Below are 25968 nucleotides of genomic sequence, written 5' to 3' on the forward strand. Positions count from 1 at the left end.
TTTAAAGACAATTTTCAGAACAAAACCTCATCTTACTTTATCTAATACAGCGTGTTTTATTGACACAAAGAGTATGTTCAACACATTGATTATTCGAAACTAAATTATCAATACAATCCTTAAACCAGAGCTAGATAACCCAAAGGAGAATCATCATCAGTTTCATTAATTCCACCCAAAAGTATATTCTATGATGGAAAAAACAGTTACTCCCCCTCCCCCAATTTAAGATCAGTCTAGCAACTTCACATGCATCACCACTTGATACAGCTTGATGCATACTTTTTTCCAATTTGAATTTAGAACTTTCTGTCGCAATTAAGTTCCTAATGGCTCAGACCCCGTCTCAGGTGTCCCAAGCCTACCGTTGGGAAAAAAGTGTATTAAGCGAGACAAAACCTTACAAAAAATATTATTTAAGTTAGACCTTGTCTTGAAAGAAAGCATGAATCATAGAAATCCAGTGTGTCCAAATTCGTTCATAGAAGACAGAGAAAACTCAGCTGACTAATATTTTATAGAAAAGAAAACGCAGTTTTTCATTGAGATGCCCCAACTTGTGTTAAGATCTTTAAAGGATATTCGTGACATTTCCTGTTTCATATATATATATATATATATATATATATATATATATATATATATATATATATATATATATATATATATATATATATATATATATATATATATATATATATATATATATATATATATATATATATATATATATATCTATATATATAAAAAAAAGTTGTCTGTGTGTGTGTCTGTCGAGTGACGTCATGTTTGTGTGTCGACTGACGTCATGTTTTCGACTGAAGAAATTACAGACCGGGACATCGGGACACAAATGACGACCGGGACACCGGCACATAGGGAATATAAATGAAGACCGGGACACTCAAAGAGAAAGCGACCGGGACACAAGGAATGTTCGATTAGCAATCACCATCAACAAAGCACCGGGACACAAATGACGACCGGGACACAGGGAGTATAAATGACGACCAGGACATAAGTAAAAAAAAAACTAAAAAAAAGGTAAAAACTACAAAAAACTAAAAAGAAAAAAAACTATTAATTAATAAAAAAAACTAAAAAAGCTAAAAAAAAACTAAAAAAGAAAAAAAAAGAAAAAAAAGAAAAAAATGAAAAATAAAGGAGAAAAACAAAACTAAAAAAAAATAAAAATAAAAAAAACTAAAAAGAAAAAAAAACTAAAAAAACTAAAAAAAAGTAAAAACAAAAAAAAACTAAAAAGAAAAAAGGGGAAAAATACAAAAATTTATTTCATCATATACCATTTCAAAAACGAATGTATATACAGACCGGGACACCAGGATACAAATGACGACCGGGACACACGGAATATAAATGACGACCGGGGCACAGGGACACAACTACAACGGGGACGCCGGGGGGCACAGGGGGATATATAAATGACGACGGGGACACAGGGAATGTTCGATTAGCAATCACCATCAACAAAGCTCAAGGGCAATCATTAGAATCATGAGGTATAACTAAAAAAACTAAAAAAAAGGTAAAAACTAAAAAAAAGACAAATTCAAAAACGAATGTATATACAGACCGGGACACAAATGACGACCGGGACACCGGGACACAAGGGCTATAAATGACGCCCGGGACACTCAAAGAAAAATCACAGACTGGGACACCGGGACACAAATGACGACCGGGACACAGGAAATATAAATGACGACCGGGACACAGGGACACAACTATAACGGGGACGCCGGGGGGCACAGGGGGATATATAAATGACGACGGCGACACAGGGAATGGTCGATTAGCAATCACCATCAACAAAGCTCAAGGGCAATCATTAGAATCATGAGGTATAGATCTGAATACGGATTGTTTTCCCATGGACCATTATATGTTGCATGTTCAAGAGTCGGTAAACCTGACAATCTATTTATATGCACAGACAATGGGACAGCAAAGAATATTGTACATTCGCAAGTTTTACGTAGTTAAAAACATATATATATATATATATATATATATGTATATATATATATATATATATATATATATATATATATATATATATATATATATATATATATATATATATATATATATATATATATATATATATATATATATATATATATATATATATATACATATATATATATATATCTATATATATAAAAATAAGTTGTCTGTCTGTCTGTGGATCAGGTGACGTCATGTTTCTGTGTCGGCAGACGTCATGTTTTCGACTGACGAAATTACAGACCGGGACATCGGGACACAAATGACTACCGGGACACCGGCACATAGGGAATATAAATGACGACCGGGACACAAGGAATGTTCGATTAGCAATCACCATCAACAAAGCACCGGGACACAAATGACGACCGGGACACAGGGAGTATAAATGACGACCAGGACATAAGTAAAAAAAAAATTAAAAACTAAAAAAAGGTAAAAACTACAAAAAAACTAAAAAGAAAAAAAAACTAAAAACTAATAAAAAACTAAAAAAGCTAAAAAGCTAAAAAAATCTAAAAAAGAAAATAAAATGAAAAAGGAAAAAAAATGAAAAATAAAGGAGAAAAACAAAACTAAAAAAAAGAAAAAAAACTAAAAAAAGGTAAAAAACTAAAACCTAAAAAAAGACCAATTCAAAAACGAATGTATATACAGACCGGGACACAAATGACGACCGGGACACCGGGACCTGACGACCGGGACACAGGGACACAACTACAACAGGGACGCCGGGGGGCTCAGGGGGATATATAAATGACGATGGCGACACAGGGAATCGTCGATTAGCAATCACCATCAACAAAGCTCAAGGGCAATCATTAGAATCATGAGGTATAGATCTGAATACGGACTGTTTTCACATGGACCATTATATGTTGCATGTTCAAGAGTCGTTAAACCTGACATTCTATTTATATGCACAGACAATGGGACAGCAAAGAATGTTGTATATTCGCGCAAGTATTACGTAGTTAAAAACATATATATATATATATATATATATATATATATATATATATATATATATATATATATATATATATATATATATATATATATATATATATATATATATATATATATATATATACATATATATATATATATATATATATATATATATATATATATCTATATTCACAGGTGGGACATAGGGACACAACTACAATGGCGCGTAACTAATATGGCGCGTAACGACTTACGCGCGCGGGGGGGCTTGGGGGGGGGCGCGAAGCGCCCCCACCAACTAGGTGTTGGGGTGGCGCGAAGCGCCACCCCAACAGCTAGTATATATATAAAAATAAGTTGTCTGTCCGCGTGTCTGTCTGTGGATCAGGTGACGTCATGTTTCTGTGTTGACTGACGTCATGAAATTAGTTGTCGTCATTTTTGCTTTGACGGTGACGTCATTCAAGATATTTAAGACATATGTTCACGTAGAAATCTATTAATGTTTAAGTTTACAATGACTGATGAACTTACCATGGCAAAAGCCGATGAAGATGCTCAAAGAGTCTATGCCAAAAAACTTGCTGCTGATAGAGAAAGTCAGAAAAGAAAGCGTGCCGAGGAACTACCAGAGCAACGCGAAAGCAGACTTGCTGCTAAAAGAGAAAGTGAAAAAAGAAGGCGTGCCGAGGAATCAAAAGAACAGCAAGGAAACAGGCTTGAGGCTGATAGAGAAAGAAAGAACAGAAAGCGTGCCGAGGAATCAAAAGAACAGCAAGGAAACAGGCTTGAGGCTGATAGAGAAAGAAAGAACAGAAAGCGTGCCGAGGAACTACCAGAGCAACGCGGAAGCAGACTTGCTGCTAAAAGAGAAAGTGAAAAAAGAAGGCGTGCCGAGGAATTAGAAGAACAGCAAGAAATCAGGCTTGCTGCTGATAGAGAAAGTAAGAAAAGAAAGCGTGCCGAGGAATCACAAGAACAGCAAGAAATCAGGCTTGCTGCTGATAGAGAAAGTAAGAAAAGAAAGCGTGCCGAGGAATCAGAGCAACCTGAAAGTTATCGCCTGGCATTCAGGTACAACCCAGTCGATGATTATAGCTTGAGTAGATGTGTTCAAATCGGGACAATGTCTAAAATTTGTCCCTATTGCAAGGCCTTGAAATTCAATGGTGAAACAATGGGAATGTGTTGCGCCTCAGGAAAAGTTAAACTTCCTCTATTGGCTGCACCACCAGAGCCATTGAAGACTTTCCTTACTGGAACTACGTCAGAATCTAAGCGTTTTTTGTCAAAAATCAGAAAATACAACTCATGTTTCCAAATGACGTCGTAAGGAGCCAAAATCGAAAATCCAGATCAATTTATGTCTACTTTCAAAGTAAAAGGGCAAATTTATCATAGAGCAGGGTCCCTTCTACCATTCTCAGGCGAGAATCATAAATTTTTACAATTGTACTTCATCAGTGATAGAAATTCTGAATTGAATGCACGTTGCGAAATTTCTCCCAACGTTGAAAGGACAATCGTTTCCCAATTGCAACATCTTTTCCACGAAAATAATAATTTAGTGCGTCTGTTCAAAACAGCCATCGATTTGATGCCTACTGATACGCATAAAATTGTTATTTCCGCTGACAAAACTTCTCCTGGCCAACATGTGCGTAGATACAATGCTCCAACTATCGACGAAGTGGCAATCGTTATGGTCGGTGATCAGATTTTACCTCGAGATATTATTCTTCATAAGCGAAACGCTCAGTTGTTAAGAATTGCTGAAACTCATCGATGCTACGATGCCCTACAATATCCTATCATTTTTTGGGATGGAGCCGACGGCTATCACTTTAATATTAAATTGATGAATCCAGCCACTAACAAAGAAATGAATAATAAATGCAGTGCAATGCATTATTATTCCTATAGACTTTGAATTCGGCAGGATGAAGAAAATTATATTTTAAAATGCCGTGAATTGTTTCACCAATTCGTCGTTGATATGTATGCTAAAATTGAATCAGAACGTTTGCTATATATCCGCCTGAATCAGACCAAGCTCCGCTCTGAACAATACATTCATTTGCGAGATGCAGTTATAAATGACGGTAATACCACAAACGTTGGAAGATTAACAATTTTACCTTCGTCATATGCTGGCAGTCCCCGTCATATGCATGAATATGCTCAAGATGCTATTGCGTATGTTCGTCTCTATGGTCGTCCAGATTTATTTATTACATTTACATGTAATCAATCTTGGGACGAGATACTGCAGCTTTTACTTCAAGGACAATCGGCGGTTCATAGGCATGACATTACGGCCCGTGTCTTCCGGCAAAAGTTGAAATCACTGATAAACTACATTGTAAAACTTGAAGTGTTTGGGTCAGTGCGATGCTGGATGTACTCAGTGGAATGGCAAAAACGAGGTTTGCCACACGCACATATACTAATCTGGCTACATAAAAAAATTACTTCGAACGAAATTGATGATGTGATTTCCGCTGAAATACCTGATAAAAATGTCGATAAGGGGTTACATGATATTATTGTAAAAAATATGATACATGGACCTTGCGGTGCACTGAACGAAAATTCACCATGCATGGCCAAAGGAAGGTGCACAAAGCAATATCCTCGACTTTTAGTATCAAACACAATTACTGGCAATGATGGTTACCCACAATATAGAAGAAGATCTACTGAAGATGGCGGTAAAACAGCAATAATAAAGAAGCGTAACGGTACCACCATCGAAGTAGATAACCAGTGGGTTGTTCCATATTCCCCATTATTATCAAAAACATTTAATGCACACATAAACGTTGAATACTGTAACTCCGTAAAGGCAATCAAATACATATGTAAATACGTCAACAAAGGCAGTGACATAGCAGTTTTTGGCTTGCAGCCCGAAATCAAAGATTTCGATGAAATCGTACAATATCAGGCTGAAAGATACATAAGCAGTAATGAAGCTGTTTGGCTTGCCTGAAAAATTCTAATTTATGGGCACACGTAAAAACATTAAAATTAACTACAAATATGCGTGTCCGATTGCAAAACGATGACTCTGGTCAAACATTTTCAGATCAATTGCTGGCAATGGGAAACGGAAAGCTCCCAGTAGACTCAATTTCAGGACGTATACAACTGCTGATTTCTGTAATTTAGTGACGTCCAAAAATGAATTGATTGAAAAAGTATTTCCGAATATTCTAAAAAATTATAAAAATAATAAATGGCTAAGTGAAAGAGCGATTCTCGCACCCAAAAATATAGACGTCCACGAAATCAACAATATTGTTTTGACCAAGATTCGAGACCAGGCAGTCCTTTACAAGTCAGTCGACACAGTTTTGGAACCAAATGAAGCGGTTAATTATCCATCTGAATTTTTAAATTCCATAGATCCTTCAGGGTTTCCACCACACGTGCTACAACTAAAAATAGGCGTACCAATAATACTTTTAAGAAATATAAACCCACCAAAGCTTTGCAATGGCACTCGACTTGCCGTAAAAAAAACAATGGAAAACCTAATAGAGGCCACAATCTTGACAGGGCCTTTTGAGGGTGAGGCTGTTCTTATTCCTCGCATTCCCATGATTCCAACGGATCTGCCTTTTCAATTTAAAAGATTGCAATTCCCAATTCGATTAGCATTTGCAATCACCATTAACAAAGCTCAAGGTCAATCATTAGAAAAATGTGGTATAGATCTTAATACTGATTGTTTTTCCCATGGACAATTGTACGTTGCATGTTCGAGGGTCGGTAAACCTGACAATCTATTTATATGCAGCGACAATTGGACAGCGAAAAATGTTGTATATTCGCAAGTTTTACGCAGTTAATTTGTATTTTGGAACCAAATGAAGCGGTTAATTATCCATCTGAATTTTTAAATTCCATAGATCCTTCAGGGTTTCCACCACACGTGCTACAACTAAAAATAGGCGTACCAATAATACTTTTAAGAAATATCAACCCACCAAAGCTTTGCAATGGCACGCGACTTGCCGTAAAAAAAACAATGGAAAACCTAATAGAGGCCACAATCTTGACAGGGCTTTATGAGGGTGAGGCTGTTCTTATTCCTCGCATTCCCATGATTCCAACGGATCTGCTTTTTCAATTTAAAAGATTGCAATTCCCAATTCGATTAGCATTTGCAACCACCATCAACAAAGCTCAAGGGCAATCACTAGAAAAATGCGGTATAGATCTTAATACAGATTGCTTTACCAATGTACAATTGTATGTTGCATCTTTGAGGGTCGGTAAACCTGACAATCTATTTATACGCACAGACAATGGGACAGCGAAGACTGTTGTATATTCACAAGTTTTACGTAGTTAATTTGTATTGTATCTATCTATCTATCTATCTATATAAAAACGAGTTGTGTGTATGCAGGTTTGTTTGTTTGTAAAAAGAGCGTTTGCATATGACGTCATTATTAGTACATACGGCTTTGTATATGGACAGACAATGGGAAAGCCAAGAATGTTGTATATTCGCAATTTTTACGTAGTTTGAAACACATATATAAATCTATCTATATTCACTGGTGGGACACAGGGACACAACAACAATGGCGCGTAACTAATATGGCGCGTAACGACTTACGCGCGCGGGGGGGCTTGGGGGGGGCGCGAAGCGCCCACACCAACTAGGTGTTGGGGTGGCGCGAAGCGCCACCCCAACAGCTAGTATATATATATATATATATATATATATATATATAAATATATATATATTCACAGGTGGGACATAGGGACCCCACCAAATAGCTGTTGGGGGTGGCGCCAAGCGCCACCCCAACAGCTAGTATATATATATATATATATATATGCTTGGTTTAAATTTTAATGGGTGTCGTATTTTTGAAATTACTTAGGGAGTGGCGCTAAAACCTGACATTTTCCTCTCCCTCCGATTAAGATAACTTTTGTATGATAGATTCGGCTCTGTGGATACTGAGTAATATTTTGCTTGCACTTTAACGGTATAGGAACCCAGAATTCAATAAAATAAAAATTGATAGAACTCTTACCTTCATTTATCATTGGCTCAATTGTAAACACGTGACCAGGCTTCATTACACCAATAGCTTTATTCCCTAAAAAAGGTAAGCAAGTCATCAAAATAGTAAAGACAATTCGGTCATTTGTTAGAAACAGTAAACAGAGAAATAAACAAAAAATATTAAAAGAAAAAAACATTGTTTTATTCTTTGGAAATGAAAATAAGGTCCGGAATCCGTCGTTCATCATAACGTATAATAGCAAATACCAATATTCTATATTAGGACCAGAAATTAGAAGGAAAAGACATATTCATATAATAGAATATATCAATACTCTATATTAGGACCAAAAATTAGAAGGAAAAGACATAATCATATAATAGGATTTATCACTACTCTATTAGGACCAGAAATTAGAAGGAAAAGACATAATCAAATAATAAAATATAAGAACCATATATTAGGACCAGAAATTAGAAGGAAAAGATCGAAAGAAAAAAAGGAAAGAATATTCTAACTCTTAAGATCTAAAAACGTTTCAACTAACAGATTAACCTCATCACACGAAATATTGGTAGCCCTTCTAACTATGAGAGAAAAGACAAACATTGACGGTTTGTTTGATGGCAAAAAATAAACACCTTAATATATGAAAGAAAAAAATTCACGAAACTTATCTGGTAAAAACAAAAAAATAAACACTTTGTAATGGTTTTGTGGCAAAATGTTATTAAACCCTAAGTTAAGGATATTAATTGATACTAAAAATACAAGAACGAAATACGGGATTTAAAGCGAAAGTAAAGGATTTTTTTAGTAGTTTTTTCTCGATCGAAAGGAAGGAAACGTAACGAATTATTTAATTTTAAAACTAAATTGGTGGTTATTTTTTAGTATATGCCGCATGCCAAGTGCCGGGGTTTTCCCGGTAGTATATTATATACAGAATAACTAAACATAAAAGTTATAGAACTTCTATAACTATTCACAAACGATCATACTACATTATATGTTCAATTGACTAGTTAAGGAAAAATAGTATTAGGATTTACGATTCGAGGTAAAACAAATGACATCGATGTTGATGTTCAAATACATCCTATAAAATATTAATATCTAACGGTATTATCGACGCCGAAAATACATACAATCTTATTATACATACAATACAACAATCAATACAAACATTATACATTTATATATATAACTAATAAAATATATAAAATTTTCAAAGTACTGTTGAAGTGCTTCAGTTTCAGTAAAACAAGTAAATAAACAAATCCATATCTTTTTCTTAGTTCTCTCAAACGATTGACAATAAGAAAAAACATTTTCGAAAAAAGATATGATTTCTAGGAATGGAATTTCTTTTTTAGGAATGGAATTTACCTGGGGAGATAATTTTTGGGCAGATCCTGAGTAGACCACCTCCTGACTCAAGTGAATCGATAACTATTTGATCTAAAAGATTAAGACTAAAAATAAATTGTTACCCCATAGTACAAAGGACATGTCTAGTAGAGGGGTTTGCGTAGTCTCAGACATTTTCTCATTTAATACTCACTGGCATAATGCGGCACATTAGGAGCAGTGTGGAATAGTTTATGAATTCCGTGTCCACAGTAGCTTCGAACAACTGAGAATCCATTCTTTTGTGCATGCTTTTGAATAACATCCCCAACATCACGATACCTTGTTCCAGGCTTTACTAAAAATACAAAACATCATTATAGTATACAGTAGCTTACCCAGATTATGCGGCAGTTTATAAGAATTGTTTGTATTCTTATGCCATAAATATGGATCAAAAACGATTTTAATATAAAATTGTCTAATTTATAATTATTTTACAAGTGATAAAAAGAAAAAGGCGTTGAAAATACGGCATGCTTGCCAAAAAGAAACGGTTATTCGACAGTAATTTCCTAGGAAGACCTTGCAAACATACGTTTTCGTATTAAACTTATACTTTGAAAGTGTTGTACTGAAGTCAATCCTTCAGATATAGTAAGTTTCTTGCTGGCCTGGCTGGCTGGGAAACAGTTTCAATAAAGACAGAGTATTTGATCTAACACAAAAAATAGATGAACTATTGAGCGGTTCCAAAAAGCCTGGATAATTTATTGTTTATTTTTGGAAGGATTGCACCCATGTTTAAACAATGTTGGCTCGGGTAGATACGTTTTTATTTTCTTAATTCGATGCTGCATTTTTATTTGTATAATATGCAAATTTTCGCCTAAGTTATATTTTTTGTGTATTGTTTGCCTAATTGGCAATGCTGTTTTTGATTTGTACTGTTGCATTTTGTGTTTTGCCCACGGTTGTATTTTCTTTGTAATTACTTACTCCTCTATCAGCATACATTTTGCGAAGAAGGCAAAAAAAAAAAATAGTAATAGCAAAGATACTTGAAATTAAAGTAGAAGGATACGTTTGGGCTATTTTAAGGTTTGCTATTTATTTATGAATAATACCGATTAATAATTACAATTAGGTTAACTATAAGTATATAATATATATATACATATATTTATATATATACATATATTTTACGAAAATGTATGCTTCACCCTGTTGCAAGTATTTACAAAAATCGAACATGGATAATCTTCAGTTTTATTTAGTCAAACAGAGAAAAAAAAACATGAGCATTAATCTAACAAGTATTCCTAGTCCTCCCCACTAGTAAGGGAAATTTTTGCTTCAAATTTTGATAAAAATGTCAACACAATAACACTTGGCCGGGGAAATAGGTGTCTGCTTTAAGAGGTTGCAGAGGCTGCTTTAAGAGGTTTAAGAGATTGCTTTTAAAATCCAAATTAAATCGATACTAAACTGCAAAAAAGCGGATTTTAAGGTTTTTTTTGTTATTACTAATGACCAAAAACGGGAAGGGAGGGGGGTAATCCAATGCAATCCGACAGATAAGCTAAACTTCAAAAGGAGCAAAAGAGTTTTTACGAGAAAAAATAAAAAGAAGATACTGACCAGTATCTCCCAAATAACCGGTGGTTAAGTACGTCATTAAGTTGATCACCACCCACTTACAAATTCATTTAAAGGGCTTAAAAAAATTAGTCAATTTACGGCTAAATTTCCTCCAAGAAAAATGATATTTGAACCCCCTCTCTTTATTGTCTTGCGCACAAATATTGCTAAAAAAACGTAAAAATGCTTTTTTTTACGGAAAACGTCAGATTTGCACGTATATGTTGCAGAAGAAACGTCAAAATACTTTTCTATGATCATGAATTTTGCTACTATCAGAGTAGTAACAAAAACAGACCCATGACGTAAAATTTTACAGTTCGAGTAGTAAAAAAACGATTTTTGAGGAAAAAACGCCATATTTGCGAGAATATTGTTGAAAAAACGTCAAAATACTTTTTTTTGTAAATTTCACGCTTGATCAGAACCTGAACCTCCGTCTTCTTTTCCATGTTTTTAATGTTAAATAGTTTGCTTATGACTACTGTGATTCGATGATGATTCGAATGGTTTTATAGATTTGTACATTAGCCAATTGTAACAGGACTTGCTTAAGCGTAAAAGCGTGCTTTTAGGGCAACGTAGTTTAACCACATAGGCTTAGCATAGAAAATAATATCCGTGATGTGCAAATCGCTTAGTATGAAATGTATATGTAAACTAGATGGGATTTTCGTGCATGTGTCTTCAAAGTAGCTTAATACTGACAGGTACGACATTTGTTTTTTCCCATTACTCTTCACGACTGCTGCTAATGGGGGCTGGCCGTAAGGGTTTTTGTCTGAGCCATCACAGCCATAAAGGTATGCAATTAAGCTATTTCTGGTTTAGAGTTATATTTCTAAGGCATGAAAAGTTTTTCCACGTAAGGGCAGACTAGAACAGTTGGTATCAATCCTACAACTATTATTACTAGTATGAACAACTCACTGCCTCCTCCACCTCAATCTAATCAATGCTTCACTCTTTACCCCTTCCTATAAAGTTCCAGTTACTTCTATAAAATTCTTCCTTATGGCCTCGACCATTCCATTCAGAGACAAGCTGCATTTTGCTTGGCCCAAATAGATGGCCAAAACATAGTTTTTGGTCATCTGTCATGCTTCAACGGCAAATTATGGCTTAGCCGTCATAACCTTTACTCATCCACGACACTTCGATAGGAGCAAAATCAGATTTCGTTTCAAATAAAGTTGCATTAAAAATTCTATTTTTATACCTTCATGAAAAGGCCGATCCCATCACCCTCCCGCACGTTCAGATCCCCATCAACATCAGCTTTGATCTGATCCTTTATAAAAACAGATAAACAGCCAATACTTCATTGTGGCAGTGAATTACGTGAAGCAGATCCTGTAGCAAAAATAGACCATTCAGCCAAAGTAGTTCAACTAATCTTTGGACAAAACGTCTTGACTACTCCTTCACCAATATTAAAGAGCACGGACTTGGAATATTTTCAATGATCACAGAGCTATACCTTTATGCTACTGGATATACCATTGATATACATTTGAATTGTATACGTATATGTGACTATTGCAAATGTGGCAAAAATTTCGCAGAGGGGCCAAATAGAATGATCTCCCACCAGAAGTTATCCCAAGAGAGAATTTTCTTAGTTTGAAATTTCTTAGTTGAGAAATTTTTGATTTGAGAATTCCCTGTTGGAAGTAAAGGATTGGGTCTCATAAACGTGGTAAGTCCGCCTCATTCTTGAGAAAAAAAAATACAAGTGCCTGATAAATCAAAAACGAGCAAAAATGAAAAAAAAAATCTTTTTTATGCAAATAAGAATCGACATTGAAACTTAAAACGAGCAGTAATTACCCTGAACGGCAAGTGGATAGTTGCTCCCCTCAATACTCCACTCGAACAGTTGTATATACATATATGTATATATATATATATATATATATATATATATATATATATATATATATATATATATATATATATATATATATATATATATATATATATATATATATATAGCAAAAATAGACCATTCAGCCTAAGTAGTTCAACTAATCTTTGGACAAAACGTCTTGACTACTACTTCACCAATATTCACAGAGCTACCCAGTGAATTTATATATATAAATATATATATATATATATATATATATATATATATATATATATATATATATATATATATACTTCACCAATATTCACAGAGCTACCCAGTGAATTTATATATATATATATATATATATATATATATATATATATATATATATATATATATATATATATATATATATATATATATATATATATATATATATATATATATATATATATATATATATATATATATATATATATATATATATATATATAGCAAAAATAGACCATTCAGCCTAAGTAGTTCAACTAATCTTCGGACAAAACGTCTTGACTACTACTTCACCAATATTCACAGAGCTACCCAGTGAATTTATATATATATATATATATATATATATATATATATATATATATATATATATATATATATATATATATATATATATAGCAAAAATAGACCATTCAGCCTAAGTAGTTCAACTAATCTTTGGACAAAACGTCTTGACTACTACTTCACCAATATTCACAGAGCTACCCAGTGAATTTATATATATATATATATATATATATATATATATATATATATATATATATATATATATATATATATATATATATATATATATATAGCAAAAATAGACCATTCAGCCTAAGTAGTTCAACTAATCTTTGGACAAAACGTCTTGACTACTACTTCACCAATATTCACAGAGCTACCCAGTGAATTTATATATATATATATATATATATATATATATATATATATATATATATATATATATATATATATATATATATATATATATATATATATATATATATATATATATATATATATATAGCAAAAATAGACCATTCAGCCTAAGTAGTTCAACTAATCTTTGGACAAAACGTCTTGACTACTACTTCACCAATATTCACAGAGCTACCCAGTGAATTTATATATATATATATATATATATATATATATATATATATATATATATATATATATATATATATATATATATATATATATATATATATATATATATAGCAAAAATAGACCATTCAGCCTAAGTAGTTCAACTAATCTTTGGACAAAACGTCTTGACTACTACTTCACCAATATTCACAGAGCTACCCAGTGAATTTATATATATATATATATATATATATATATATATATATATATATATATATATATATATATATATATATATATATATATATATATAGCAAAAATAGACCATTCAGCCTAAGTAGTTCAACTAATCTTTGGACAAAACGTCTTGACTACTACTTCACCAATATTCACAGAGCTACCCAGTGAATTTATATATATATATATATATATATATATATATATATATATATATATATATATATATATATATATATATATATATATAGCAAAAATAGACCATTCAGCCTAAGTAGTTCAACTAATCTTTGGACAAAACGTCTTGACTACTACTTCACCAATATTCACAGAGCTACCCAGTGAATTTATATATATATATATATATATATATATATATATATATATATATATATATATATATATATATATATATATATGTGCAACAATAGAACATATTGACTATTTTTGAAAAACTTACTTAATGATTGGGCTTTTTGGAGGCACTCATAGGTAGTCTGAACTAATTTCTTAGCCTTTTCAGAGACTTCCCCAACGAATAGAGTTTCATTTAAGTCACCATGATAACCGTGATGATAAACAGTCACATCCACTAAAAAGTAAAATAAAAGTAAATAGCGACGAATACGACACTACCTTTCTATAATAAACACAAACAACAGGTAAAAAAATATAGATTTTTGTTTCTAAGACATGGGAACTCAAACTAAAGATGAACATTTTGATCCTATATCTAAGTGTCGGCCCTTGAATATAGGGTCAAAATATTTATTTAAGGTGTGAGTTTCACTGTCTTACAAAATAACAAAAATCCCTGTTGTTCTACCTGTTGTTTATGCTCATGTAAAAAAAAGAAAACAAATTAGATTGACAAAACAAGTAGATAAACAAAACATTAAATAAAGTACATGGTGTGTTTTGGATGTTTACACTGTTAAGAGAATTTACTTCACTTAAAAATAAATTTGTCTTTCGGCAAAGATATTGTAATTCCTTTCTGCTGAATTTTAGTATTTAAGTCTTTGCTCTATTGGCTTTCTATGCTCAAATTTTTGTCAATATTGACATGCTCATGATAGCTTGAAGTACCAAAGACATTGAAAAAGAAATTTGATTGCTTGAATTCTAAATAACTCCTTGCATTTTTGAGTTGACATTTCTTTCTAATATTGATATGCTTAAAGTACAAATACAGCTTAAATATAATAAAAAAATAATAAAAACAATAATTAAATATAATACTAATAAGTAAATACAATGATAGCTTTAAGTACAAAGGACAGTGATAACTAACTAGTTTTTTTTTTTTTTTCAAAGTTCAAAGCGAGTTCATTGACAAAAATGTGGTACCGCCCTAAAAACTTTTTAAATTAAAATTTTTTAAGAAAATTACAGTTTTCAGGTATAAATACAACTAACGTGGGAGCAAAACATGTTGTTATTGTATACCCAGGCACTTCAATTGTTGTTCTTACAGCTCTTTGTGGCTTCATACTTTCCATTCATTTTTTCTTATATTGATATCCCAAGACTCATCCCCCCCCCAAAAAAAATAAATATTTGTCTGACTCGTAAAAACGTAACAAAAATGTATATAAACAATTTTTCTATGAGTTTATTTTTTTATTTTTGCGAATCCTCCTCCCCCTAAAAATGAAAATCCCTGTGTAAAACATTCCCCCCCCCAAAAAAAAAAATCCAGGATACAGCCAAGGTCTGATCACATTCTTTAATTCTACTTTGATTTTGGGTTTTTTCGTTTTGTTTTTCTAAGGTTTGTTCCTTATATTTTTTCTTTATTATTTTTATTTTATTTTGTTTTTCCTTTTATATTATTTTTCCTTTCACGTTTCAGATTCTTTCTATTTCAAAGCGTTTTATTTTACTTTTATTATCTTTATTTTCCTTTTATTTTTCTATGTTTCCTTTTTTGATTTAGATTCTTTCTTTTTCAACGCTGACGACATCTTATTGGATAACGGGGAAAAATACAAATGATCGTTTGCCTTCTTCAAACACTGGCGACAGATCCATTCTATTTTTCAAAAATGTCCTTTCTTTGTGATGGTAGGCTGTATTTCTTTCAAATTCATAAGGAAACAAAACGAGAAATGACACAGAGTTACACAACTTTAATTAGCCCAGAAATTCATGCATAATTTAGGTGGCACGAGTGAGTTATGTATAGAAGATGTTCATAAATAACTTCTGAGAATGAAACGGCTAAGTGTGACGAAAAAAATAAATAATAAAAATCCACTAAAAATGAAACGAGAAAAGCTATACTGACTATTATTACCCCTTCTTGACCAAGTTTTTTGTTAAGGAAACCCAAACAAAATTATTTTTAGGCAGCTTGTGTTAAGAGGGATAACTGATAAATACATGGTAATTTAGACTTAATGTTGATGTACCAGTTGCATGATCCACATAGAAAAAAATCGTATAATAATTAGGCCGCTTAAATGAGTTATACATAGTGAGTTATGTACAAATTTGGTAGAATTATTGAGGCAAACAAAAGATTAAGCCTTAGCAGTAGGATTTTAGGTAGCATAACTGAGTCGAACTGATTTAGGTAACGTAACTGGTATTTAAATGGTGGGTTTAAGTGTATGTTATGTACGTGAGATAACATGTTAAGAAAACAATTCTTATTTCATAATATGCAAAATAGTCTTAGTTAACATATTTTGCAGGGGGAGAACCTCTTTTCGCTTCCTTTTCTTTTTTCAGGTTTGCAATAAAATTTTTGAAAAAAGCCTTGCTTTTGATAAGCGTTTTGTCCGTTTTCAATATTTGTGCTGAAAGAAAAGCCATGTTACAAATTCTTTTTATTTATTTATTTCTTAATACATCAAAAATTAAAAAACAATAATGTTTGTCGCTATAGATGGCAGGATCCTTGGCGTTTGTATTAAGCGCGAAGTTTCTAGAAGTTAAAAGAAATAGCGACGAAGACCACACTGCCTTTCCATAACAAACAAATATAAAGTTGAAACAATAGGGAAAATCTCTTCAAGACAATGGAAATCAATTCTATGGATTGATTTCCACTGTCTTGAAAAGATTTTCCCTATTATTTCAGCTTTGTATTTGTTAGTTAAAGAAAAACAACAAAGAGACAAAGACAGTGACAGAATAGATGGAAAACATATGATTTCGGCTATATATTTAAATATTAGGGAGGGCGGGGGTAAAGTATTTGGACAATATGAAGTTAGAAATCAATTCTTACCTGACAATATGCAGAATAAGTGTAATTAACACATTTTGCATGCATATCTGCTATACTTTGCCCCCAACCCCTTCCTCTAATGTGCAACTATATAGCCCAAATTTGTTTAGCAAGTATTTTATTTGGTTTCAACTTATATATTCCTCATCTATTCTGTCACTTGTCTTTGTGTTTATTTATTTTTTTCTTTTTTTAAACTTCTAGAAACTTCGCATTTAACACCAACGGCAAGGATCCTGCAATCTATAAAAAAAAGTGTAACATGGCATTTCTTTCCGCACAAATTTGAAAACAGACAAAGCACTTATCAAAAGCATGTATTTTTTTTAAATGTTATTGCAAAACTAGAAATAGAAGGAAAGAAATGAATATACAGGTTCTTTCCCGACAAAGTATATTATCTAGGATTATTTTTCATAGCATGAAATAAGAATTGTTTACTTAATACGTTTCCTTATGTGATGGAAAAACCTTAAACTTATTCCAAATGGTATTTTAAGCTAATTTATATGATAGATTATTCCAAAAGAAGCACTAATAATTTGAAAAACAGTGGCCTAATTACGCAACTTTTCCTGTTTTTACTACCAGATCAAATTTGGAATTCTACATCAGATAAATTCATTACCAAAGAAAATTAGTCGGGCAAAACGCCGTAGAATATTGGGAAAGGGGATAATTCAAATTGAAAATGAAAGTTCTAGTGACCTTGTTAAATTTAGTTAAGAGAAAGAAATTCTGCAGCAGAGTGAAAGAAATGATGCACGGTCGGTGCCTATTATTAGTCATTCGTTGCACCGTTGATTCGTTGCACCATCGGTGCAACGGTGCAACTAATGAAATGATGCACGGTCGGTGCCACATGAAATAACTTCATTAGCTTAACTACAATACTTAATTCAAAGACAATTTTCAACATGATAGCTCTATATCATAAAAAAAATAATGCTTACAATTACAGATATCCCCATTTTGCAAAGGTCGAAGGTCAGGAATTCCATGACAAATGACTTCATTCACAGAGGTACAACATGATTTAGGAAATTCATAATAGTTTAAAGGAGACGGATAACAATCTCTTTCTAGTGTTGCCTCATGAATGATTCGATCTATTTCTTCTGTCGTGACTCCTCCTTCCACAGCTTTAGCTCCTTCTTCCAAAACTTCTCTGGCTAACTGAAAAACGGAATCTGAATTTTTGCACACAAAAAATTGGTGTTTTTTAGAACAATTTTTTCTTTCTTAGTATGCTGTTTAGAAATATTTCTTAGTCCCACTTTGAGAATACAACTTTCAAAGATAGGACCTTGGAGGTTGTAAAGAAGGAGGCTTTGAATAGATTGGGATAGAGGAGGAGCGTGCGTAGCTATGTTGGCCACTGGCGGCTTGGTGCTGCAGTGATTTGTTAGAATCATGATTTTTTTAGGAACTAAATATCCTTTACGAAGAAAATTAGGAATTATAAATTAAGAAAATTAATTAAGATTAAAAAAAAATAATTAAGATTAAAATTAATTAATTAAGAAAATTAGGAATTATAAATAAACGATTTCTTAAACACACTGCCACTTCATTTGCTAGTAAACCAGAATCAAAGATTTTTAGAACGTTTTTTTAAGAAGGCATTAAAAAAAAAATACACTTCGTCTTAAAAGAAATTAACTTAGCAAAAAATTTTGAATTTTCAAAGTTCCCCGCTCTCCGCTTTTAATCTTACAGTGATAGCTGGCGCTTTACTGGAAACAAATCATTTTCGATATTTCCATAGAGAAAATAATAATCCTTATTTTTTTCTGAAAATCAACCAAATACCAGCAGTGATCAATTTGGCATATGTTGTACAAAGTTTTCAGTAATGTGCAACCATTCGCATGAACGCAACAAATGGGAGGGGTTTCGTTCTCTTTCCTCCGTCCTAACTCCAACTTCTGCAGATTTTGCTCCTTCCAAGCTCTTCAAGCTAATGAGAAAGTGACATTCATTCCCAAAGAGAATATTGATCCTTTTAGAGTATATTTTCTTCTTCTTTAAAAATACTTCTAATGGACAGTTTTACTCACCTTTTGAGATTTATTTTTATTTTTAGATCTTACAAAAGCGGGCGGAGGTAAGTTTCAAAAACAAATTAAATTTATTACAATCTGGGTTTCAACTAAAGATGTAAGATTATTTTGATAAAGTTTCCTATTTTCATCAAGAAAACAGATACTTTTGCTTTAATACCACTATATATATACCCCATTAGTTAATTTATTGTCAAAATGAATATACGTAGCCAATGTTTTTACTTGGTTTTGTGGTTAATTTTATCATTTACCAGGTAGCAATAAATGGTATTGTTTCTTTTCTCCAGAGGCAGCCTTATTGGTGAGCGACGTTCAGCCGCCACTGTGCGTGGCCTGACGTAGTGGTCATTATGTAGCAGGAGCAATAATAATGCAGCTTCCAACGAAAGCGGTAAAAATGTGATTCCTACTGTTCAGCAGGAATGTTGTGGTTTCCATAAGACGGCAGATAATAACAGCACAACGACAAAGGCTGCTGCATACAGCCTTTGTCGGGTCCTGGTAGCCATTGCTTGAATAACAAGCTAGAGAAATAAAAGAAAAGGATATTTATCTGGTAACCAGGGCTAAAAGGCCGTAACAAAGCGGTTTTAACAGTATTAGCGAGTACTGACAGTTTTATAACCACTGGTCCTGTTCCAAATAAAGGAAAAATAATTGGGAAACCCAGCCGTAAATTCCATGACTTTTTCTCTGAGGCCCCTCGCGAAGTCAACAAAATCACTCACGTGATAGATAGATAGATAGATAGATACATGTTTATTTACAACAAGAATTAAACCATTTAAACAAACAGCGCAAATGCCTAATGGCATGCTTAAGCGGGTTTTTTTTTAAATAAAAAAAACACAAACAAAAGAAATAACCGTCATTACTTTGGCTTAATCTAATGTGCACTTCTTACGGAAATCAAACTTCAACACTCACAACGGAAAATATTATGGGAGACTAGCAACATGATTTCTTAATAACTTCAGAAATTGGTTTTTATCATTACAATTTTTCACAGCTATTGGGATTAAATTCCAAACTTTTGGACCAATATGACGCAAACTAAATCCCGCTCACACCGTTGGCCTAATTTCAAAAGAGAAATCAGAACTATGAGATGTTGGGTAATTGTGGAATTGTGAATTTGTCGGGAATAATCTTGGGAAATTTAGTGAAAGTTGTCCAAAAACATAATTGTGGCAAGTATTAGAAATGGCAGTAAAATGATGTTGATGAACAGAGAAGAAACCAGTAGATCCATAAAGATGGCTAACTGAGGATCTATTATTAGCATTAAACATTAATCTAAGGGCTTTATTTTGTAGGGTTTGCAGAGGTTTAAACGTTGAAGGAAAAGTAGATGCCCAAACAGAAACACAATAAAGAAAATATGGATTAACAAAAGAAAAATATACTGTCTTTAAAATGTTCCTTGGGAAAAAATGGCGTAAACGAGAAAGAATGCCGATATTTCGCGAGATTTTTAGAGACAGTGTTTTCACGTGTTCACGGAAAGACAGATTTTCATCCAAAATAATTCCAAGATATTTAAATTTATCAACACGTTTTAGTACCCTATCGTGATTGTAATTCCTAGCATGTTTGGCCCTGTTAGCACGTGACCCGGTGCGGTTGCATTACTTGCCAACCCCAAAGGCCGGCACTGCTTTTCAAAGGGACAACTCCAAGTTTTCTTTCTATCAATTTCTCTTTGTTCACCAAGAAAAAAGAAAATTACCAGGAATAATAAGGATGTACCATGGATGACAACCGTAACTCAATGCAAAATTCTTCAAAACATTAATGTACCAAAGGATATTAATTTCCTGGAGAGTGTACATGTTCAGCATTTTCTTACTGATGTATCAAGGCCTATTCTTGAAACTAAGCGTTTAGTACTTAACTAAACAACTTTGCTTGGAATAAAACTAAAGCAATAGAGGGGAATTTATGAGCCATTAGAAAGATAAATCCCGTATGTAGAGTTTAGATAATATATATTGTAATTAACATAGAAAGCGAGGAGCCTGAACTATAGAGCCTTTTAATTTAATTTATGAATGCTATAAATAACTTTAAAATACAAGAGAATAAAGCCTCGGATAGCGGATTTCGACTGAGGCTAAAAAAAAGGAAATGGGAAAATGATAAAAGAGAAGCCTCAAGCAAAAAAAAAAAACATCAAAGGATAATCCAAGGAAGAAAGGCCCGTACAGTCACTCCGAGATAAAAAACTATAAGGGGCTTTTATATCATCCTTTATATTCAAATTCATTGCTTGACTCAATTTCAAAAGGTTATCTCCCCTGTTAACTCCGTTTTCTTATTTCAAGGTCGTTTTTTTTCTTTTGAAGTATTTTTTTTAATCTGTGACTATTTTTTTAAGTTTACCTAGTTTCCCCTGCATTCCAGAGTATACTTTTTTTTTTAAATTTTAGTTAAAAAAAAATTTTCCACAAAAGAAGTTTTCCAAAGAAAAGTAAAGAGGTATATTAAACCAAGGGTGAGCAAAAATACAATCCAATAATTTTTTCTTATTTGATAGGCCTGGTTCTAGGCCTAAGTGGTGGTTCTAGACTTCGACAGGGGGGAGGGGCACCTGTCCCTCTCCAGTTTTTCTAACATCCAACATTAAGTTTCTTTTATTCTACATTTTTACACTTATGATATGCTCTCCCCTCCCCGATTTTGAGGCCTAAAATCGCTACTGGCGTAAAACCAGCATAAACAACCATCAATAAATAAGCATAAGGTAACAAAATCGTTCACAGCAGAAATAGTAGTCGTAATAGCAGCAGCAGTAGAGGTGTTGGTAGGAGTAGTAGTAGCAGTATGATAATTACAAAAATTAGTTATATTTTCAAATTAAAATGCTACATTTTAATATGATTATTAAAAAGATCATAAAGGGGCACTATTTTTTTTTAATTATGTAACTAGACCAGCTCAGGAATTTACTTCTTTTTGTATTGAATCAGTTAAGGGGGGGGGGGGTAGCTGTTGCGGAAAACATCTTTTTGGAAGGTATTTTTTCTATTATTGTATTAGTCATTTGTATTTATATTGCTATTACTATATATTAGATTTTATATTTTACACAAAGTTATTATATTATTTTTATATTTTATATTAAGTTTTTATATTATTGCATATTATAACTCTTTAAAATTTTATTTGATTATATATTAGTTTATATTGTTATTATATATTAGTTATTACACTGTATAGTTATTATTGTATTCTAAGCTTCAAATATACGGTGATCACTGCTTGACCTAATTTTAAGATGGAGGTAATGGAAAAAAATGGAGATACTAGAGAGGAGGTACTGGAAATACTAGAAAAAAAATCTTTAAATCTATAAAGAAATTTATGTGTTTTGGGTTTTCTGGAAATTAATCATACTCTTTTTTTTTAATATTAGAGAAGCGATATTTATAACCCTGATTATCCAGCTCAAACTTACCAGAGGTTTTCGCAAAGTATTCTAGAGGTTCCATGAGAAAGTATCAGATAATCTAAAACAATGAATAAAAAAGCATAATAAATTAATTTAACGTGCAAAAAATATTTAAAGTGTGACATAAAATATTAGTTATGATACGTTATTTCTAATGTTATATACTATTAAGCTGACAAAGTATATTCAGCACTAAGATGAAGACAAAAAAATATCGCAGAGGTCCCTAATCCCTGACACATCTTAGTAACAAGGATCAAAGATTCTGTGGAAAACCCTCGAGACACCTGAGCTGACAAACGGTGGTCGAAACTTTTTCTTTTAACTTTTGCAACCTGGTGTGTTAGAAATTAAATTAAAAAAGACCGATATATGAAAAGAGAAAACCAAGTGACTGATCTGATTTTCAAAATCGAATAAGAGGGAAATAAGAGGGAAAGACCGATAAATGAAAAGAGGAAACCAAGTGACTGATCTGATTTTCAAAATCGAATAAGAGGGAAATAAGAGGGAAAGACCGATAAATGAAAAGAGGAAACCAAGTGACTGATCTGATTTTCAAAATCGAATAAGAGGGAAATAAGAGGGAAAGACCGATATATGAAAAGAGAAAACCAAGTGACTGATCTGATTTTCAAAATCGAATAAGAGGGAAATAAGAGGGAAAGACCGATATATGAAAAGAGAAAACCAAGTGACTGATCTGATTTTCAAAATCGAATAAGAGGGAATCTGTCTTAAAGTAAACCAGGTAAAACAAAAAGGAGTGGTAACACTTTGAACGCTACGTCTTTGCTTTGATCTTAATGCTTATATGAAGCTCAGACCCTCTGACTATCTTTTCCATGTTTTATGTTTTTCAGCATGTCTGAGAAAGCAAGGCGATATTTTTATTCCTGTTTATAATAATGACTTAGTTCTATCGTTTGGTAGACTTAAGTATTTTTAAAGTGTTCCCTTTCCTCAAAAAAGACTTAAACAATATCATATTGATTTTTACAATAAAAGTAAACATTTGACTTTGATTAAAAAATACGAGTGTGCTTTTTTGTGATTTCCTACCAAAAAAATGAGAAACAGTGGCGTAGTTAAAGCTGACAAACAATACACAAAATAATTTTTCATTTCTACTTTAACCCCCCTCCCACGAAGAAAGATGCCCCGATACCTAAATCTGGAAATAGTGAGAAATAGTCATAACAAAGAACCAATTTTATATTTTCCTTTGAGAAAATATCAGAGAAATGTATATTGTACATAAGTCACTACTAAAGTCTAGCTCATCCTGTAAGGATTACGCACAGGGAAAACAGTTCATAAATACGGATCTGCCCATTAACTTACCTTAATACCCAGTTACAAAATACCCATGTCTTTGATATACATATCAAAGAAATGTATAGTATGCAAGAGTCACTACTAAAGTCTAACTTATCTTGTCAGGTTTACGCACAGGGAAAACAGTTCATAAATACGCATCTGCCCATTAACTTACATTAATACCCATTTACAAAATACCCATTTCTTTGATATACATATCAAAGAACTGTATATTATACATGGGTCACTACTAAGTCTAAATTACCTGGTAAGGATTACGCACAGGGAAAAGAGTTCATACATAAACAATCTTTCCATTAACTTACCTTACATGCTACTCTCATTGCATCAATTTCATCATCATCTAACTGTTTTATAACAGCTGTTCCCCTAAATGATTGTTCTGACAGAGATATTCCTTCTTTATGATTGGCATAATCCGGCCTTTCTATTGAAGTAGGGACACTTCTTCTAGGAGTTTGAGGGTAAGGTCTTAGTGAACCTAGAATTAGGACAAAATCGTCACTACTGCCCCAAAGATTATGTATAACAAGATAGAAAAGTGGGTTAAAAAAAAAATTATTATTCAATACTAAACTGACATAATAACCCAGATTACGAATAACCCTTTTGCGGCAAAACAAGCAAGAAGACGAATTTGAGGCATGCGTCGTAGGGTGAGAAAATTTCCAAGCGAGGACTTAACAAAAAGCTTGTTCGAAAATGTACAAGGTGATCCTTGTCATTTGTCTTTTGGATCAAAGAGTATGGGTAACTTATAATAGTGGGAACTAACGCTAGTATCGAAAAAAACTATTAACGACATCTAGCATCTGGCGACACTTGGCAGTTTTTCAAGCTTTGTAACCGTATTTTCTGTCAGGGATTAAGATCAGGCACTTATTACTACCTCGACATTACCAATTACACTAATTAAATTAATATTCCTATTATTACACTGAACAAAAGCCAAGTGTCGCCAAATGTTAGATGGCGTTGATGGTTTTTTTCTTAAACCACCAGCAGTTTGGACTCCTATAAGTTACCTATACTCTTTGATTTAGATGATAGCAGACAACAGAGACAATTTGAAAAGCAACCATAAGTAAAGAAGAAAAGTAAGGTGAAAATATCAGCAAATACAGTGTTTAGTAACTACATTTTTTAGCCAGTCAAAAATAGTATTTGGTTAATATTTTTTTATTATATTCTACAATTCAAGTTTGTGTTTGATGCCACTATTGTCAGACAGTAGCTCGAAACAAATTAGCTTGAAACTATGCAAACACCAAGTAAAAACCTATACTATTACTATTACTAATAACTCACTATAGCACCAACCCTTCTGAGGCCAACACAGCCACGCATGCTCCTCCTCCAACCTCATCTATTCAAGGCCTCCCTCTTTACACCCATCCAGGAAGTTCCCATTTCCTTAACATTTTCTTCAACGATGTATGTCCTGGTTGAACTTTGTTGAAGTAAGGATGCTAGGCCTGTTTTTAAAAAAGTCTTTAAAATACATTATTAGTTTGAATTCTCACAATTTAATGTAAGTTTACTTATATATACATATTTTCTCTCTCGTTCTCTTATTGTGCTGAAGACGGCCCTTGGACATATGGCCGAAATATCCACAGAACTGATTTCCACTGTCTTGAAAAGATTTTCCCTATTGT

At 32.7% G+C, this 25968-nt stretch overlaps 1 protein-coding gene across 1 annotated transcript in view; it reads right to left on the reverse strand.

Annotated features, from left to right (window-relative positions):
• The window catches only part of LOC136038583 (methionine aminopeptidase 1-like), a 55458-nt gene that overhangs the window by 2745 nt on the left and 26745 nt on the right, over window positions 1–25968 (reverse strand). Inside the window, exons 4-8 of the mRNA XM_065721779.1 lie at window positions 24616–24791; window positions 18406–18628; window positions 14675–14806; window positions 9574–9717; window positions 8037–8102 (exon numbers count right to left, since the gene is read on the reverse strand). Coding sequence (XP_065577851.1) covers window positions 8037–8102; window positions 9574–9717; window positions 14675–14806; window positions 18406–18628; window positions 24616–24791 — 741 coding nt within the window. The remainder of the gene's footprint in view (window positions 1–8036; window positions 8103–9573; window positions 9718–14674; window positions 14807–18405; window positions 18629–24615; window positions 24792–25968) is intronic.

The sequence above is a fragment of the Artemia franciscana genome, chromosome 18 (genome assembly GCF_032884065.1).
Source record: "Artemia franciscana chromosome 18, ASM3288406v1, whole genome shotgun sequence".
NCBI lineage: Eukaryota > Metazoa > Arthropoda > Branchiopoda > Anostraca > Artemiidae > Artemia > Artemia franciscana.